This window comes from Branchiostoma floridae, chromosome 1, assembly GCF_000003815.2.
Source record: "Branchiostoma floridae strain S238N-H82 chromosome 1, Bfl_VNyyK, whole genome shotgun sequence".
Lineage (NCBI taxonomy): Eukaryota > Metazoa > Chordata > Leptocardii > Amphioxiformes > Branchiostomatidae > Branchiostoma > Branchiostoma floridae.
The window spans coordinates 13,993,699-14,013,390 of record NC_049979.1 but is presented as its reverse complement, the minus strand read 5'-3'; the positions used below and the strand labels follow the sequence as shown (position 1 = coordinate 14,013,390).

Genomic DNA, 19,692 nt, shown 5'->3' with positions numbered 1-19,692 from the left:
GTCGGCATTTAGACAAAGTGTCTGACGCCTGCCAGCCTCCAACTCCCAGGAAAAAGGGTCTGACCAGCAGTGTACGGCGGAGAAAACGAACGTCCAACTACACGTACCAGCCACGCCCACCGGAGATCTCCATCACAGGACCACAGTCTGCAGCCGCACCCAACCCCAGCCTGGTCAGCATGGCCCCAACCCTCACCAGAAGTAAGTCAAACAGGGCTGTCTAAGGGACGTCTGGTCACAGAAAAACCTAGTTGTTGTACTTGGCACAGGGCCACTCCTTGGAGTACAGTGTACATCTTATGCCATCAGAACCTGATCAACTGTTCAGGAGAACCTGAAATCAAAAAGTTTAGTCCAAAATCATGCTACATTAGGAGAATTGGGAACCTCCAAAATGAATTGATCATTGAGAAACTAACTAGGGTTAGACTCTACTTATATTTTACTAGTCAGACAAAAATTGTTGCTCTTGTATCATTTTCTTAGTCCGTAAGCACAGCGGAAGTGAGAGTCACAGAGGTGCAGGCAGGTTGGGAGAGAATGACCCCTACAGGAGGCTACAGGGTAGGGCATCAGGTGCAGATATCAGACACAGTCAAACAAAGCAAGAAAGCAAAATCATTTAAACATTGATTTAGCAATTAGCACAGAAATGGGAACACGACAATTTACCCTGATTTTGCAGATTGGAAATCAATCGTGCAAACATCTATATTTGTAACAGAGTGATCATGAATAAAAGTCAATACATGAAAATAGAAATAAGATTTAAGGAGTAAGATTATACAGAGAAGTTTACCTAAGGCTAGAACAGGTGCAGGAAACTGTACCTAGCTAGGGCAAGCAAGTTAGACATGAAAAAAACAAGCCTGTGTTACCCTGAATCAGGACAGAAAAATTTAAGAGACATCAAATCACAGCCAATTTTTCCTGTTTGTAGTTCTGTCTGGTATGTAGCTAACAATCTCATGGTCCTCATTACACAATGTCATGCAATCTAGTCAGGATGATCAAACAACTGACAGTGTATAGATTGTAATAAACCCAGAGACAGATGATAAACGGTGGTATTGTTTGATCATGACAAAATTATATATTTACATGTTTGTAATTCCCTCAAGTGTTTTTCAAACAGTGCTAATCAGTTCCATATGGTAAGAAAATTTTGCTTCATTGCCCCATTGATGATGTTTTGAATAGAAGATGGCTCCAGAACTGAGAGAATTGTTGTCCAGAACACTGATCAACCATAGCAATTGTATACCTTACAGCAGAGACCCGGGAGGACCTAAGCCCCAGCCAACCATGGCCCATAGATGTGGATGCACACAAGTGTCTCCTGGCTATCTGTATCATGTAAGTCATAAAATCACATTGTACATGTAGCTAAAACATGCTGTAACCTTTTGCCCAAATATATATGCAGCAAAGATATCCTTGTTTTCGAAATACCATGATACCAGAATGCAGATTACCAAGACAAAGTTTAGATGAAAACTTGCGATGGTAAAATTATACGTTGCTGCCATGGCATACCATACAGTATTGTGTAGTATAGATCATATTTAACACCAGACTGGTTCCACCTGAACAGGCACTGGACAAGCTGTTTGCTTTTACTCAGGTCCTCTCAGACAATGTAATCTTACATGTACCTCATGCTATTCTAACTCTTGTCTCTTGTTACTGCAGTCTGGTGTGCCTGTTACTGCTGAACCTGCTGGTCATGTACAGAGTCTGGTCACTAGAACGTGCCACCAGCAGCCTGCAGCCATGGCCTGCTAAAGATGTCAGTTGGGTCAGGTGAGTGTTGTGTCCTGCATTGTACACATCCAGGTAGAACTACAACAGAATACAAGACTGATTATTGAAGCAAGTGTAATGATACTGTTGAAAAATGAGAACATACACATGTACTGTACATGTACTTAACTTGCCAGTCTCATCCTCATTTCGTGGAGCATTAGGGACTGTAGCTTCCTCAAGATCTTCCTGTTCTCTATGTGTGCTGTTAACTCTACCCCTTTTTGTCCATTACTGGGCATCATCTTCAGTCTCCATTTCTGTGATGTAAAATGCCACTAATAATAGTAATATCAGAAAAAGGACCCAGTTTTTTGTGCACTATTGTGCCAGATGATCATTCTGCTAAGACTGTCCTCCATAAGATGTAGTAACTGTGGCCCAATGTGTGTATTCTGTGTTGTACACAGTAACACCCCCAGGAGTCCGGATGATCATCTGCTAAGACTGTCCTCCATAAGATGTAGTTACTGTGGCCCAATGTGTGTATTCTGTGTTGTACACAGTAACACCCCCAGGAGTCCGGAGGAGTGGATCCAGCTCCTCCAGCAGCAGCAGCAGTTCCACGAGGCGGAGCTGCACAGGTGGCGCGAGGTGCTGGCCACGTCCGTCACGTTATTAGATCAGGTACGATGACAGACATAGCTTACAGTGCTGAACGTGATGCATTCAAATGTACTGTTTTATAAGACATAGGCTCTCACTGAAACAGCATGTACCTCAGTTCAGGACTTTGCAAAGTATTTGCTGTTAAGAAATCTAGGCAAGCAGAGTGATTTGTTATGTTGTGTTTCCCGCGGGACTGGTCATGAACGGGTATGTAGGAACACGTAGAGAGATGTATTTAACACTTGCTTAGTTGTAATCCTTTTATCAGTATACCATTATTGGTAAAATTTGTGCATTGCTCAGTCCAAAGTCGTTGAGACACTGCTGCTTTTATTGAAATGCATCAGAAGGGTGCAGAAATATCAGTTATATTGTACACTGTACAAATGTTCAGTCCATTGTTGCTGCCAAGTGTAAACTAAACAAAACCAGAAATAAGTTATTTTTTTCCTCTTTTTCCAGATGCGAGCTTCCTTGTCAGGACTCTCTCATGATGTCAAGACAAAAGTAGACAATCCCGAAACCCCTGTAGGCAGCAGTGATAAGGACTTGTAACACGCACAGAGACTCTTCAACTTGCTGCCACCTTTGGAAGTGTTCACAGCTTACGTCATGGTTTACGCCAATGTACCATTGGGACTCTGGAAAGTCCCACAGCTTCACTGAAAATTTGTCTGGATTTGGCAAGTTTTGAATAAAATAGTATTTTTTCCATAACATGATGTGACAACTTCAATATAAGTGCTGGTCATGACTCACCCCCTCTGGACTGAAGCTGACTCTTCTGGCCCATTGCAGAGTTCATGGTCTTTGCTAACTGACTGAAAGACAGATCAGAGTTCACAAAGTTTTGTGGAATTTCGTTTGCAAAAGTTATGGAGGACATATACAAAGGTATACACCTCCCGCATCACACCCACCAGAAGCTACATGTCTTGTACACCTATATCAAACCATGTGGCCTGCTTGTAACCCATATAAGAGGCTGATGCCCCCTGGCACCATGGCACATACTCATAACCAAAACCCAGTATTGAAAGCCAAGCTGTCTGCCCACTCAAGTAAAACTTAGGTAGACCAGCTATGGCAAACAGATAGATGCTGCTGAGAGGGTCCTTCTAGATGTATTGCCATTTATCAAAGATGTAAATATTGATATGGAGATTGCATTTTTCAAAGTATAGTAATGATATTAACTTAAAGAAAGATTTAAAGATGTCTATTGCACTTGTATACTAAACCTTTGAAATGCTGCAATGTTTGAACTTTCACTCTGCACTTGTGGTGAAAGATATTGTGTATACTTTATGTCATAGAGTAGGCTTTCTTAAGAAAGTTTCCTGGTCATTGCCACCTACAAACCCATATAAGAAACCTCATGAGCTGAATAAACAATACTTCTGTATGGCTCCTCCTTTTACTGGAAAGTCAAGAGACCTTTGAGTACTTTCATCAGGTTGGTAGATTCATGCACAACCAAATTCTTCTTACCTGCCAACTTTCTGCCCAGTCATTCTAGCCCTAAGGAACATAGCAAACAGACTATTGAAATGTTGGCAAATAACCTTTACTCAAGTATCCAAACTTGTGTTATATTTATCATCAACTTATAGTTTTGTGTTGTCTGTTGTACATCTACATGTAATTCATGCGTTGTCATCATCCAGATATATTTGATCATGTTGCCAACATTTGATATAAATACTCCCAGAGTGTTGTGTTGTAGTGTAGCAAAGTTGTGCTGTGAAATTGCTGCATGTTTTGATGATGCTTGCAGTTGTGAGCTGATTTTGTAGTCATTATAAGTTCTACAGCAGCCTTTGCTGACCAATTACGTGGACTTCTCATCTTTGATGTGTGTGTAGTAGTTTTACTGACATGGTACTTACACTTGTATCCATGTCAGGTCTGAGCATTTACACTGAAGTTGTGTGAATACAATAGTACAAAGTAAACATAAATATGTATGTAACATACATCTGAACCTTTTTGTCATATAATTGTATTATCACTTGTGTGTGTGTTTGTATCCAAGTCAAGTTGATCCCTATACATTATGTTTGTGTTTACACGCTGTGTGTGTTAACACTTGTACTGCAATCACAATCTGCTTGTATGTGTATATGTATGTGTTTGTTTACACACTGTGTGTGTTAAAACTCATAATGTTGTATCAAAAATAACTGTGAGTTGTGCCAATTGTAGCATTTCCAAGTTACTCCAGAGCTTATTTCCTTGGAACTTATGCCTTGGTTTCTCGTTCTGTTTTCATTTAAGGTTTCTGTGCAAGTAGAAGTCACAGAAGTTGCACATTTATATGAAAAGGAAGTAGAAACTCCTGTACATGTACAGGCACTGTTTGTATGTAATATATAGACTTCTAGAACTCTTAATCATTCCTTCAGCACAGGTGCTGTTAAGAATGCCTCACCTATCTATGTTTTAGAAAGAAGAGTAGAAATACCACCATAGAGTGCAATTAGTACATGATAGACATGATAAGCTCTTTCTCAATTTTAAACAAGTGAAGTGACAGTTGTCTCCTATCTTTGTAGTTCACACTGAAGTCAACAAGATCTCGATTATCACTTATGAAACTGAACGTTTTTGTTGTTGACGGTAGTAAGGTAGAACTGTACTTGAGTCTGGTTGTGTTGTAGATGACCTTAGTTTTTGTCAGTAGACAAGATGGCACTTAACTTAGCCTGTAAGTTTGTCTGTAAACTGTAGATGAGTTTTCAGAATGCCAACACAGAAAGTGCAATATTGCTGTATATGTTGGGATCATGGGTTTCAAGCAAGAGAGACTGTGAATTACTTTTTGTTTCACAAAATCTGTACTTTCATTAGAAGGTATTAGTTATAAACTATAGTGTTGTTGAGGATCTAAGTAAGAAAGACTGCCCATCGTTTTTCTATCTTTTCAGAATTGTTAAAAATGTTGAAATATAGGAATGAATAGTAACAAATCAATGGTTAGAATAATGAGCACTCCTTGTACCCATTGATGAATACATGTGAGTGTAAAACTGAGGGTGCAACTTCCCACAATGTCTGATCCCACATCTATTATCTGGAATCTGGAAAACAATATTTTTTATTGAGGATGTAATCTTGATGTTTGATGTCTACCTGTAAAAGCACATGTCACACAAAGGCTGCCTTGACAGGAGTGATTACAGTAACCCATATGCACGGGAAGTCTTCTCTCAATCCAGGAATAATCATTGTTCAACCAGCAAGACAAGATTCTTCCCTCCTATGTACTTTGATATTGTCATGCATGACTTGCTGACTAGTAAATGCTGTCAGCCGTGGGATCCCTGCAGAAGCTAACACCAACACCCTGTATCCTCCCAGCCCCACAGTAAATACATGACTTGTATGTTGAAGATTGTTTATAAAGGATTCTGTTGTGAGTAGGCGTATGTGAATACTGGAAAGGCAGTTGAAATTGTCTGAAAACGGTTTCATATGTCTCAATTAGGATGTCAGTCCTTCCCTTTCCCCATGATGTACCACAGGATAGCACAAGTTGTCTTTATTTGCACATCGTATTGGCAATAGTCCAACTTTCTAGTATACCATGTTTCTTAGAAATTACTATATGTAGATATTGGTATGATGAGTCAAGCTGGTCACACAAGGGACATGCTGCTAAAATACAGAGTTGATTGGAGTTACACCTAAAGGGCAGTAGAAACTACATGTACAGCACTAAAGGTTTTTTTTTAATGTTATATTAACGTAATGATATGGATAATTTTAAGATTGGGTGTCATTGAGAGTTATGAAGAAACATAGTGGAAGATTTGATGACAGCAGACATCAACAAGTAGACATTGATTTTCCAGTTCTTAACATTTGAGTCTGAGAAACAAGCAATGATATCGATAGACGGGAGAATATTTTAGATACAGAATTGTGTGATCATATTCTTAATTATTCAGATAAAAGATGGCTGTGTTTATAAGAATGCTGGTGGCATTCTCTGCAGTCAGTTCATTTTCCTTGTACCCGTGACAGTTATGTGTTTTCATTTCCGTGCATTGAAGTACGGAAAAAATCCTCTTCTGATATTATACTTGTTGTTGCACTCTGAGATGACAATATAATGAATAAAGTTTACAACGATGGGGAAGAAAGGAAACTACAACGTGCTGCATTGTTTGTGTCATGTACATTGCATGCTGTGTGGATACAGGCATTAAACTCAGGGAAGTGGAATTTTCCAGATAAAGAGTACCCCATGTACGTGGTATAAGGGAAGTCGTTTAAAATACAGGATGTATTATTAAGGTCATTATGACATTAATGCTATCCAGGACAGTGGGGGAAGTGTTACATAACTTCAGTGAAAATTTTAATGTGGTAAAGAAGGAACGTTTGCTCCAAACAGATGAAATGTGATTGAAGTGTGAGTGTGAAGTTACAGTAATATAACCTGCAGCGCCATCACTCGTTTTATCCAGTACAGCGTGGTAGACCTGGAGGCCGGGATCTGAGTAGCTTATATACCGTGGGAAATGAAGTTTTCCCGACCTCACATATATATACTTTCTGATAGAATAATGACTTCTAACCCGTACCAAGGAGCTAAAGCTCCTTGCTCGTGCGTTTTCCGCTTGTAAGAAACTGCAATTGTATCAACTTCACATGGGACATCTGTCCGACAGGAACTCCTACTTGATCCTGAGAAAATTGCCGTTCTTTTTCTTTGCATTGCAATTGATGCTGAGCTAGTACAGTAGTAGCTGTCTCGAGTCTGTTCAAGCTGATATCATATTCCATGCCAATGCTTATGAATAATGAACAAAATGAACATCTGAGACGCTCCCCAACAGCGCTGCTCGGACCGGTCGGACAAGTGTGGCTCCGCGCAGAAAGGCTGACCCAAGTCTTTACTCCGACAGTCACACCTTTTGTTTTGATGCGCGATTTCAAGTCCAAAATGTCAAGTTTCAGTTCATGTGGACGAAAAATCAGTAGATTGGATGTCACCAAAGGTTTATGTGCTGTTTCGACTTCGCTCGTCTAAGTCAGATGATCCTGATCCTGGATTAAACACAACACCTTTATTGCAGTGGGTTTTAATTAAGGTGAGTAACACCCATGGGTGCAAGGAAGTTGGAGCACCAACTTCCTTGCACCCACCCACCTAAAACATAGGCCGCTGTCTGCGATTTGCACGGTAGTATAAGAGTCAAACATACACAAATGTGAAGGCATGTACACAAATGGATCTTTGTACATAATTGTTGGGACACGTCGACCTGATAACTAACTGTGTTTTGTTCTAGAGATTTACTGTGCTGTATGTTCATGTAGTCCGGTCCAGAAGGGTCGGTGTTTTCATGCACCAAATGATATTACCTTCGTGTACATACACACAGCTGAAGACAAGGGTCCATGACATGTCTACCGACACCAATGTTTCAATGACCTGAACAACAGACCCTCCTATGTACCGCAAAGAAAACAGGTCAGAGAATATAGACATGATATTTCACTTCCGTTTGCGTATTACATACCCCATAGGCAACAGAAGTGGTCGCAAGAGAGTAAACTGGTGTGTCCTGCAATTGTTTGACAAATGCCTCTGATCAAGACAGTGTTCGTCATCAGTGTGATGTGACTGTATGTAACGACTGATCATTTCTTCTGTTAATTGCATTTCATTTAAGGAAAGTCGCGTGACTAATCTATGATAGTCGTGACCCCATCATTTATACACAATGGGGGACAGAGCCAATATGGCAATACTCGTACCAATCCTACTGTGGGCCCAAACATGAAAAAAATGTATCAAGTATTATACTTTGAATTGGTTTCCAGTCTTCCCTTTACTACCTATAATTATTTACATGAATACCTGTTCATCTTGTTCTTCTAAGGTCTCCTATGGCGCTACGAGTGACGAAGCGGCGGTGCGGGACGGTGCTGCTTCTTGTCATGGCGGCAATACTGGTGATTTGGACAGGCAGAAACTTTTCCAATGCCCTTTCCTCTGCAGAGTATGTATATGTACCTAAAGCTGCTCTTACAATAGGAGAAAAGGGAAAACAGCCACGTAATGCCGACTTACCACTGGACGACAATCTCCTGGTTAACGGCAGCGCTGTCTACATCTACAAGAACAGGACCACGGGGAAGTGGGGAACGCTTCCTGTGACGTCACCAATATTAAGTGTGAACTTTACCGTCAACCTGACGGAACTTCAGGAGGCGTTTTCTTCACCATGGCAACCACAGCCAGACAATCTGAGAAGAATGCAGTGCGTAATTCGTACTTTCATCCATTATGAATTTAGATAGCAAACACCAGTGCGATTTTAGGCTAATAGACCCCCGAAAGCACACACATCTGAGTAACGTATGTGTTAACTGTGTTTACGTTTGCACGAAGAAATTGCTTTAATAGCACTAACAGGTACATATGATTGTGCATCGATGTGTTATAGAGCCGAACTGGAGAAGTGCTGCTCCGCACGACGCATGGCCGTCCTGACACAAGAGAACACGGAGCCAGACCAGTACATCCCTAGTGCCTTCCCCAACCTCACCGAGTACATCAGTCCCGAGTACCACAGGACCTTTCCTAAGGTGAACCACTTAGTCTCGCTAATCCATTAGAATCATGTATCGCTGTATGAACGATTCTGCAAAGTGATGCACGCATAAAACTTTTAATTTCTGTGTTGACTTCAATATCAACGAACTTACGAAGCTTCCTCTGTCATCCATTAAGTTGCGTACTCGGAACGCCATATTGAATATCATAAAGCAATCATTGAATAGTATCTGTATATGTGTATGCGTGTGTGCAGAAGTCTCCGTTCTCTGAAAAGCGGTACGGGCGCTGTGCTGTGGTTGGGAACGGCGGGATTCTTCGCGACAGCAAATGTGCCGCGGAGATCGACTCCGCAGACTTCGTCTTCAGGTGAGGCTGAAAAACAGAAGATATCTTTGTGACTTAAATCATAAAATGTTAGCGAATGAGTAGATACTGACGGCCACTGATATCAAGTGCAGCAATTTTTTTTATAACTAAGCCACATGTCTTTTGATTTTTGACTAAATGTGCAGTTGATATGGTTTTTCATGACTTAAATAGCATTGGTATCTGCTGAAATGCTTCCATCGCCATTGTTGTAATGAAGGAATGAATGAATGAAGACCTTTGTTTTTGCTCAACCCAGCTATCATGTATCAAAATACGGGTCATAGCAGACAAAAGATACACTTATTGGTACGAGTATGTTCGGCTTCTTCTCGCTTCTTGCTAATAACTTCATTATCCGCGCCATCATGTGAACAATGTCTTTGGGCGGTCATGTCAAATAGCTTTAGTCATTTGAACCCAACAACTGAGAATTCTGCACGAACACAGTAGTGACTTAAGTCTACATTGTTGACTATTGTTCCCAAACTCTAGATGTAACCTGCCACCCTTGACAGTAGGGAAGTACATGCCGTGGGTCGGAGTCAAGACTAACTTCACCACAGCGCCCATGACTATGCTCAAAAAGTGAGTTTGTCTTGTAATTGATAGCACGTTCCCTCTTTCTATGTACCGAGAAAACAAAAGCGCCCATCATAGCACAACAATGACCTGCGAGTTTCATAGAATAACGATTTAATTTGATATTATGAAACTAAACGTAACACATAGCCACCAAGAACAGTCGTTATTTTAGATCATGTCTAGTCTAGTTTATCATGCATTGTACAGAACCAACACTAACCCATACATTGCAGATATCGTCACATGGACGAGAGTGAGCAGGAATTGGAGCGGTTCATCGGGGATACCATGCAATACAGCGGCTTTCTCTGCATCAAGAAACCGTCAAGTAAGCAAAATCAAACATGTACACATGATGACACTTGTCTACTTTTCCGTTCAACATATTTACGAATATGAAAAATATATCTTCTACGTTACTGGCAAAACCTTGTTGCTGAATCCTATTGGCTTAGAGCTGACAGACAATATGAATAGATGGTGTAATTCTTTTCTCTCCATCAGACTACAGCACAGCTGGGTATAAGGAGTTACAGAGAAGGAGAGGCGACAGTTTAACCGTTCTGTACGAGAACCCAGAGCACTTCCTGGCCGTCACGCAGTATTGGTTGGAGCACGGGATTCCGAGAAAAGCAACAACAGGTATCGGACCAGTCACCACTAGACCTTTTTGTTGATTTAAGAGTAGCAAAAATTGGGAGATTACTATGCCAGAGGAGTTAACCGTCAAGATGTAGATGTCAGTTGTCCTTATTCACCTAATATTTCTTTGACCACTACTTTACTCCGGGCCGTCGACGTTCTAACTTTCGTATACTACAGTCGCAATGGGACGAATGTGTTTTATCAACTTTATTCAGTACTATAATGCCTGTAACAGTTGCCTGTAACAGTTGCACCCCTCTCCTACCCCTCTGCAGGCCTGTACCTGGTGACCACGGCCCTGACCATGTGCGACCACGTGGACGTGTACGGGTTCTGGCCCTTCCCGTTCGGCGGCTGGGGACAGAAGATCCGCTATCACTACTTTTATGCAGCCATCTTTATATCGCCCTTCGCACACGAGATGCCATCGGAGTTCATCAAAATGGTAGAACTGCATAGACAGGGGATAATCAAACTTCACATCGACAAGTGTGGCAAATAATTTTATGTGCTAATTGTATATGTATTTGTTGTGCTTTATTGTTGTCAATGTCAGCTTGTCCAAAATAGTTATCAATTCCTGCATTCCAAGGCCATCAAGCACAAATGTTACATATGGTAATAAAATGTTTCACAGAAACAACATACCTTTAGACTGATGACGGCTGTCTGTTGTCGTTCATTGTCTTGTGAGTTTGCATCTTTTTTCTGACCAGTGAATATTCATATCTATTTCGCTTTTCTTTGTATCCTGTATGGACACAGATCATTTATTTCATTTTCGAAAATTTTCCTACACTTCCTTGCTTAGATTACAGTAAGTACTGGCAGCAACCAAGACATGGCACTCAATGTTTCGCCACTGCAGTTTCTACCTGAGGCGACGGGTGTCGCTGTAATCATCCCTGTTATTACTTTGAGGCAGCTTTTAAGAAACTTTATCACTGATCAACCCTTGTCACAATTGGAAGTTTCTGAATGCATTATTATGCATTTGTATGGCGATTCGTTATCGGATAAATCTTAAAGCTTACTTTATAACTTTCTAAGTGGCAAGTATCATGTGCATGGTAAAGGCAGTTTTACTACTTTGTCATATGATATTTTCAATATAACGTCAATATTAGTAAGGTCAGCTGTGCCTCCGTGTGACGCACTGTGTCTCTGTACTTAAATCGCTTATTAATCTGTCAAGCGACAATCGTCTGTGCACAACAAGTACATTCAAAATGTCTATTCCAGCGAAGGAATTACGCGTGCTTTTCGTGTGCAGGACTTTCCTGTCGCACAGTGTAGACCACTTAGAAAACAATTACGGAAAGTCTGTAACAGGTGTATCATTTATTGCAGATTATTAAGTTAGGTGGTAATTTATTTCCGTGAACAAAAGAAAAGACATGGAAAGTTTATTTCTTGTGACTAACAGTCAGCGCTTGAGTCATCAGTGCTAGCTATAGCTCCCCGCAGAGAAAGCGATTTTAACAGTAGCAAAACATACTGCTTGTTTAGTGAAGGTTCGCTTCACTAAGAAGGAAGGAATGCGTGACCGCAGTGAACTTTGATCTGCACCAGGATCCGCCCAAACAATGGGCTAGCTGGCCCCCAGTGTGGCTGAGGAAAACACGCGACACTCGTACGCTTTGGACAGAAGTAACAGTTCATCTTTTGGGACGATTTTCCGGATGAATACGGGTGTAAGGATGAGCTGACAATTTGGGTGTAGTAGGGCGTATCCCCGCGTAACGACAGCAAGGGCCACCACCTGTTAAGCCATTGAGTCACACATTCTGCTGTTCCAGTAAACGGGCATTCTCCCCCGTAAAGTCAATCATCTCACATGCACGCTCATGGTCCTCACCGGTGTGCGGTGTGAAATAAAGTATAACAACTTGACGATTGTTTTTCTTTACACATAACGTTATATTTCGTGAAAGGAAACCGCAAAAGAAGACGTCACCTTCATATTTGCCACAAATGCGGTAGATAACGTCACTGTTACCTTGGACAAAACGCCATCAAAAAAAAGAAAACTTGAGATGTCTAGACGCGTAGGTGTAATGTTAAAACGTTACTACCGATAGTTTTATTGGGGGTAAATATTGACTGCTATACGAATGCCACTGTGTCAAGAATCTAGGTATTTGGACGTCTGCTGTTGCCATTTTGACAAACATCACTGAGTAGACTGAACATCCACACAAGCTGTGCAAGGTCGCATCATTGATTTCATCGGCCCCCACAAAGCGCAAGAGAGACGATACATGTACACATGTGACATGTGAGAGTATGGACTGCGTAATTGTACCGATCATCACAACGGGATGTAACACGAGTTTTACTGCCATGTAACACCTAATAACTTAATTAGCGCTACACTGCTTTACTACGAGGGAGGGACGTCATCCAGCAGAAGAGCTATAGCGGTACAGGGTCCCGCACCGGAACGAGGCTTCCATGGTTGGATTTATTTGCATTTGAATAGCGCTACTCAAATATTACACAAAGGTACACAGGAACCCGAGAAGCACGGTTTAAACTTACTAACGCTGCCAGATTCTTGGATATCTGTGGAAAAATCATCCACTTCAGCGTTGTTTTAGGAGTAGCAACATCAACGACAGCTTCGGGGAACTTCCAGAGCTGCCATCTCCATCCAGACAGGTGTGAATACCGGGAGAAAGTTTGTGAAGAGCGAGGAGGATTTAACGAGTACCTATGCGGATACAGTCCTGGCAATAGTTTGTTTTCGTTTGTACTTATCCTGGGAAAGGCCTTCGTGGCGAGTTTCTGAGGGAAAGCGGGATAAGGAAAGCCAGCGTGAGAGCTGAGAGAGGGAAAGTCCAGTGCGTGGATAATCCTTTCTCCCGCCAAGCCGCGGAGGAACAGGTGTCTGCTTTATAGCGGTCCCCTGCATCTCATCCTAATCAAGATGGCGTGCTCTCTCGTCAAAACATAACGGTCCACTACCCTACACCATGGGGAGGACTCTCAGGCTTCCCCGGGGGACTATGATAGCCCCTGTTCTTATATTGCTGCATGTCTGGAGCTGCTCTTCACAGGGCTTCTTCCCCAGGCTAGAAAATGTCGGGAAGAACAAGCCCATCTCATCGGACCCTTCGCGGGCAACTTGCGGGCTCGCGGGACGTTCCTCACACTGTAGACCCATGGGTCTCACTGCGCTACAGTTTTGTCCCATACAGGACGGTTGTATACAGGGCTGTCCTAGCAGAACTGCCACGCCGTCCCCCACGGACCTGCTGACCGCACCGGGAGCATGCATCACCCAGGACACTAGCGATGTACGGCCGGGAGCGCAGCCAGGATCCCCCGCGTACATCGTCAGGGACAGTTCGCCGTGCTTCGCCTCGCCCCCCTCCCCACCCAGGCTCGGAGCGGATGGCGAATTCACACTTAGTGTCTGGCTTAAGCTACAGGACAGCAATAGACCAGGGTAAGTCATAGATTTTTATTCTCTAGGAGGTTTCCTTCATCATGACCCACCATGTGGGCACCATTTTTGAAGGCAGTTAACGTAACGCCTTTCTCCCACACGCACCTTTCTCCCATCAGCATTACTAATACTAACCTCACCCTGGACCCCACCAACTGTCCATCATACACAAATAAAATACAAGGTCACCCTGCATATAACATATTTTCCAAAGGATTCTCTTGTACCTTGATTGGGGCCTGATGTGTCATGGTCTGCTGCAGAGGAAGGTTGCTATGGCAACATGATGCTACAGGATTAAATGTCCAGATTTACCCAGATAGGCTTCAGCTGTGTATGATTGCATACTCTGTCATTAGGTGGCCACCATAGCCATGTGGATAGTGGGAAATTTGATGACAGCATGCTTGTCAGTCTCAGGGCAATCCACAAATGACCCATCAGCTGTGAAATTGCCCTCAATAATTGATGGGAGAATGTGCCTTATGGGCCCCATCATGAGGGCACTGCTTGTTTTGGACCAGTAAATTCTAACAATAGAACCTCAGCCACAGAAGGTCAATAATGTACACACCTTTTGAATACTGACATATTTCTGTTTTCCTACATGACAACTTCTAATATTTGACTACAACATCATAGATATTTCTCAAAAACAGATTAGAAATTTAAACTCCATTTAATGTAGTCGTAGTTTTAGTTGCTTTCAAGTTTGATCACACTCGGAGTTAGAGTCATATTTATGATCATGCCAAAAAAAAAAGGATTTTGAATGTTGTTACTCTTTTTTTTCCTCTGCATGCATCTTCATGGTTTGTCTCAAATATTGAACATTTGCAATCAATACAACTTATCTACTTGTTTTGCCTTTCTTTGGTGTAATGTTACATATTCAAACAAAGCATTCTTGACTATTCCAAACATGACTCACAGTTGCTTTATTGTTAGGTTACCTTCCTGAATGTTTGTGCTTTCAAACAAACAACTCAGAGTCATGCTTTACAACTTCTCTCCTTGTAGACACATGGCTTTATTTTCATAGGACATGCTTGTCTTTTCCTCGCCATCTCAAGAGGTAAAGCCCCCATAAACTGAAGTACCCTGTCCCACGGGGCTGGAAATTGCTGGCTGTCACGAACACAACTTCCAGCTGGGAGTGAGACATTTAGGCTGTTGGAAATCAATCTGCATGGCTAATTACATTTACTGGAGGGGATCAAATGTCCTGATTGGGTGGGAAGTCTTTTCTTAAAGGTTACCGACTGTACAGGTGTCCAATTTGCTTTCCTTGGTCTGTCCCATACATGGAGCACTGAACATATTTTCAAGCTTCGACATACTTGTTTAAAAGATGTAGCAAAAAAAACAAGATCACATAATAGATTAAGTAAAGCATCTGCTGAAAGCTATTTACTACATGTATGTATATGTATGTCGTTCCCACACCTCACCTTTCATGGTACAAGTATAACTGACTGCATAAATTAGTTTGCATGGTAAGGGTAAGTTCAATGGCTAATCCCACTCCTGACACCAGTATTGAAAAAGCTGAAAGTGCCATCTTTTCTCTTGACCAAACAATACCTTGTGAACATTGACCTTATAATGTAAACTGACAATGTAGGAAAACATTTGCAAACGTACCATCTTTACACGCAGACCATTTTCAAATGTAATCTTTGTGTGGAGAAAGAATTACATAAGGCAGACTTACATAAGTGAACAGTAAACAATTTAAAGTATGCATACAAAGTTGCCTATCCTTTAAGCTATGTGGTTCAGACTTGAAGTTCTTTAAGCCATTTGAATATCCAGCTGTTTCCACTCTTTGTTCATCAACACTAGCACAACTATTCTTCAAAACAGTCCATAGATTTCTACTTGTTCTCTAAGTGTACTGCATTATATAGAAGCTCTGAAACCTTATTGATAAAGTCTGTCAAACATTAATGAACTACACAATGGTGCCAGGTCCACATTGACTAAGTTAACTAATGTTTGTAGTGACGTACTTTGTTGCTTTTACATTTACTAGTAGCATGTAAGAGCCAGGTTAATCTTTAATTTCTATGGTGTCAACTTAAAAGTCATAAAGCACTCCTGCCTCCTGGTGTAACCACCTTTTTTCTTACCAAAAATGCGTTTCAAGGGCAAACTATGGTAGTCCCTGAGCACAATTTTTGAATAGGTCAGTCTTAGTACACCAAAGGTTCACATTCAAAGCCCATTGAAAGACTTTCAGCTGGCCTGTTGTGTTGCCAATATTTAAAGTATCTAGGTCAGCAGCCAGCAATAGTGTACTGCATTAAATGGCAAGGCCTGAACCCTGCTATATTCAACACATCCAAGCATTGAGCATAAATACTGTTTATCATATATTACACAGGCTAGAAATAGGATGTGGGCCATTGCAGTGTGCTACCGATATATGCTCAAAAATTTGCTCTGCTTGAAAATGTATTTTTGTCCTCAGGACCATTATTGAGAAACAGAACAGTGGTGGGGAGACCATTTTTTCCTTGACTGTGTCGACCAACGAGCTGACTTTTGACTACCTGACGTCCAGCGGTGCACAACAACTGGTGCAGAACCAGAACCCCTTCAGTATCAACAGGTGGTACCACCTGGTCTTGCAGGTATGTTTCCTCCTTGGTTGGTTTGTGGTCCAACCTGAAATTTCTACTGTCTAGCTTAAACATTGCCGCAACAAAAGTTCACTGCAGGAGATTGAGAATTTGTAGATGGACATGTTCATGTTCTGCTTTGAATTATCTTTTGTTTTGCAGAATTTTGTTCTTAAAACCTCCCAGCATCATTTGCTTCTCCCTATAATCCTTACCTAATCTAAATGACACACACATATGCTACCTTCTACCTATATGTCAGGTTGTTAGATATCCTGTGAGGACTGCCTAGAGTTATGATTAAATTCATACAATGTGATAGTCCTTTTATTTTTTGTGAAGGAGACTTAAGTAGACTGAATCAAATCACGTCTAGTTAAGGTTGAGTTTGTTTCCTTTTTTTCTTCCATTTTGAAAATATATACGAAAAGAAAATTCATTTGACAAGAAGACCTAAAAAACTGTTAGTGATAGCATTGAATGTAATAAATTGCTTTGCAGATAAGGTTAAATGAACATGGTAGAAAGCCCAGGTAGCAGCCTGTCAGGGTGCATTCAAGGACAAATATAGCACAGGCAATTGACCCGCCCTAAAACCTGTCAACACTGGTTGACATGTGAAGTTGACTTATGGGCAGAATGGCGTGCAATCAAGTTGTGTGTAAACCCCTGGAGGCAAGTAGTGCCCCTTGGTTTTTAACTACTGGGATGTAAAAGTTTATCATGCACAGATGACTGGTGGGCTGTACTAAAGCATGCCAATAAACAGGCATTCTCTCCAAATGGTTTACGTGTCACACCAACATTTTTCATGACCATAAAAAAAATATTACTATGATTGTAAATTACTTTAATTTGCAAATTTGTTGAGAATAGTTGTTATTGTGAGAGACTTTGGCGAGTAATTGTAAAGAATTTAGCTCTGCTGATTTTGTATGACAATTGTTCCAGGTGTATGATACTCGCCTGAGCATCTTCATCGATGGAACAGAGAGTGACGGCACGCCGTACGCTACCCTGGATCTACGGGGTCAGATCACAGATGCATCTGCTGGTACCTCCTCTAGGATAGGACTCACACTGGATGGTGAGCAGAACACTGAATCTGATGTAGCTTAGCTTACAAGTATTTGAAGTACATTACACTTATGTCACCAAATGGTTTGTTTTCATGACTAGACTGGTTGTGATATTCTTAAGTAATGTCTATGATAAAACACAAAAGTAAATCTTGCTTTGTTTGTTGCAGGCACACAGCAGTTTGTGGGGCGACTACAGGAGCTGTGGTTCTACAATGTAGCACTTACCAATAGGTAAAGTGTGGCCATAACTTGAAAAGATTCATGACACAGGACAAACTACAAACAAAGAGTACACAGGAGAAATCAATCAACCAACCAACAGTGATTATTATTGGACTGAGCAGAGCACTTTAGACTAATGCCTTTTCCAGCTTAACATCTTGAGATTTATACCAAAGGTCTTGAGATTTTGTGTCAAATTTTGAGATGTTTTGACCTGACCTTGAGATGTTTTGACTCAATCTTGAGACTTTTAGAAAAATCTTAAGATGCTTCACAAAAATCTCAAGATATTTTCAAAGATGCTTTGAAAAAGTCCCATGTCTTAAGTATGGAAAAAAAATCTTGTCATGATTTTAAAGAATCTTGAGATATTTGGAAAGATCTTAAGATTGTTGTTAAGAATCTCAAGATTGTTCTTGAAAATCTCAAGATTATTTCAAAAAATCTAAAATCTAAAAAAAATCTTGAGATTTACCACAAAATCTCAAAATTTTTTTCATTTTCAATGAGGCGTGAAGACCCCTGCTGGGGGTTATTATGATCCACTGTGTAACAGAGATTTTTCTATGAATATAAGATGTGTACTTTTAAGCTGTAAACAGTCAAAAGCATTAGTCCAAAGTGCTCTGCTAAGTCCAATTATAATAATCTGCTTGCTGTTCGTAACAGTTGTCAGTGAACTAGCTACTTGTAAGCATTGAGAATAAAACAGGAATCGATGACAACAGAGATATCTAGTGTATGAAATACATTTTATCTGCTGATGGAAGGAAATCCCTTAGCCTATGCAGATAGACCCACAGAGGCTACAGGTAGAACACTGTCTCAGTTTCTTTTTGATCATTGTTGTTAGTCAAACCATTAGAAATCCAGAAGAAGAGAATGAATTTTGTAAATCCTCTCCTGTGATATGACAGGGAAGTCCAAGAGGTTTACACCGGCACCTTCCCAGAGCTGCACGCCGACTCATCTTGCCGGTGCCCACCGTCCCACCCACGCATCAACCCCCTGCTGGAGCGCTACTGTATCCGGAACGGCGACCCCGACACGACAGCAGACATCGAGCTGAGGCTGGATGCTGATGCCCACCCTCTGGCTTACATCAACGATGATGATCTCAGTTCTAGGTGGATTTCAGATTTCTTCTCCAGCATTCCAGGAGACACTGTCACCATTGACATTGATCTTTCCAATGGACAGTATGAGGTGAGTATAAACAGATATTTTGTCCGCATTGCCACTGTGACAGTGTTCACATATTGGGTGAGGGTAGTAAAACATTGTTTTATCAACCTTTTATTCTGCAGTACTCCCCACTGTAATCAGGGAAATAACAAGGGGTTTGCTGTTTTTCAGGTTTATTACGTCATTGTAAACTTCTACAACCCACAACCCAAGTATGTGACCATCCGGAAGAAAAAGACGGAAGCATCACCATGGGAGGACTGGCAGTTCTATGCTGAAGACTGCGCACAGTTTGGACTGGACAACAATGGGGAGTTGGGCAATCCAGAATCAGTCAATTGTCTACAGTTTCCAAGGTAACATGATAATTTTCACATGTTGTTGATTATGGTGGTAATAGTTTTGGAAGTTATATGTAGTGATTGCGTTGGTTGAGAGCATGCTTGTATTGCTTTCCACAAAATATACTAACTACATACCTGTGTTGTATCTTCAGTAATCCAGCCAACACTGATGCAAACGTCACCTTCTCCTTGCTGTCAGCTG

At 41.3% G+C, this 19,692-nt stretch overlaps 3 protein-coding genes across 4 annotated transcripts in view; all 3 read left to right on the top strand.

Moving 5' to 3' along the window:
• Positions 1-6,565, top strand: part of LOC118415446 (protein Aster-B-like) — a 61,702-nt gene extending 55,137 nt beyond the window's left edge. Inside the window, 6 exon segments of the mRNA XM_035820088.1 lie at positions 1-201; positions 487-564; positions 1,272-1,356; positions 1,693-1,803; positions 2,310-2,430; positions 2,875-6,565. Coding sequence (XP_035675981.1) covers positions 1-201; positions 487-564; positions 1,272-1,356; positions 1,693-1,803; positions 2,310-2,430; positions 2,875-2,967 — 689 coding nt within the window. The 3' untranslated portion in view covers positions 2,968-6,565.
• A 619-nt stretch (positions 6,566-7,184) lies between these two features.
• Positions 7,185-11,241, top strand: LOC118415688 (alpha-N-acetylneuraminide alpha-2,8-sialyltransferase-like). Of its 2 annotated transcripts, XM_035820430.1 has the most exons (9): positions 7,189-7,511; positions 7,806-7,894; positions 8,307-8,687; positions 8,874-9,015; positions 9,240-9,352; positions 9,848-9,940; positions 10,171-10,265; positions 10,442-10,579; positions 10,858-11,241. In XM_035820430.1, the coding sequence occupies exons 2-9, from the start codon at positions 7,875-7,877 to the stop codon at positions 11,082-11,084; spliced, it is 1,209 nt and encodes a 402-aa protein (XP_035676323.1). In that variant the 5' UTR covers positions 7,189-7,511; positions 7,806-7,874; the 3' UTR covers positions 11,085-11,241. The 2 variants fall into 2 exon arrangements, with proteins under 2 accessions (XP_035676331.1, XP_035676323.1); XM_035820438.1 differs by lacking the exon at positions 7,806-7,894 and having other exon boundaries at positions 7,185-7,511.
• Positions 11,242-12,980: 1,739 nt separating this feature from the next.
• Positions 12,981-19,692, top strand: part of LOC118415341 (usherin-like) — a gene marked incomplete in the record, with an annotated part of 51,892 nt that continues 45,180 nt past the window's right edge. Inside the window, 7 exon segments of the mRNA XM_035819853.1 lie at positions 12,981-14,033; positions 16,507-16,669; positions 17,609-17,744; positions 17,907-17,970; positions 18,879-19,167; positions 19,318-19,502; positions 19,643-19,692. Coding sequence (XP_035675746.1) covers positions 13,558-14,033; positions 16,507-16,669; positions 17,609-17,744; positions 17,907-17,970; positions 18,879-19,167; positions 19,318-19,502; positions 19,643-19,692 — 1,363 coding nt within the window.

What these genes read in the sequence shown, in the direction of transcription:
- LOC118415688 (XM_035820430.1), top strand. Translation starts at nt 7,875, where the DNA reads ATGTACCGCAAAGAAAACAG. An exon ending in ATGTACCGCAAAGAAAACAG is followed by an intron (nt 7,895 to 8,306) that starts GTCAGAGAATAT and finishes TGTTCTTCTAAG; the next exon opens with GTCTCCTATGGCGCTACGAG. An exon ending in CCCATGACTATGCTCAAAAA is followed by an intron (nt 9,941 to 10,170) that starts GTGAGTTTGTCT and finishes CATACATTGCAG; the next exon opens with ATATCGTCACATGGACGAGA.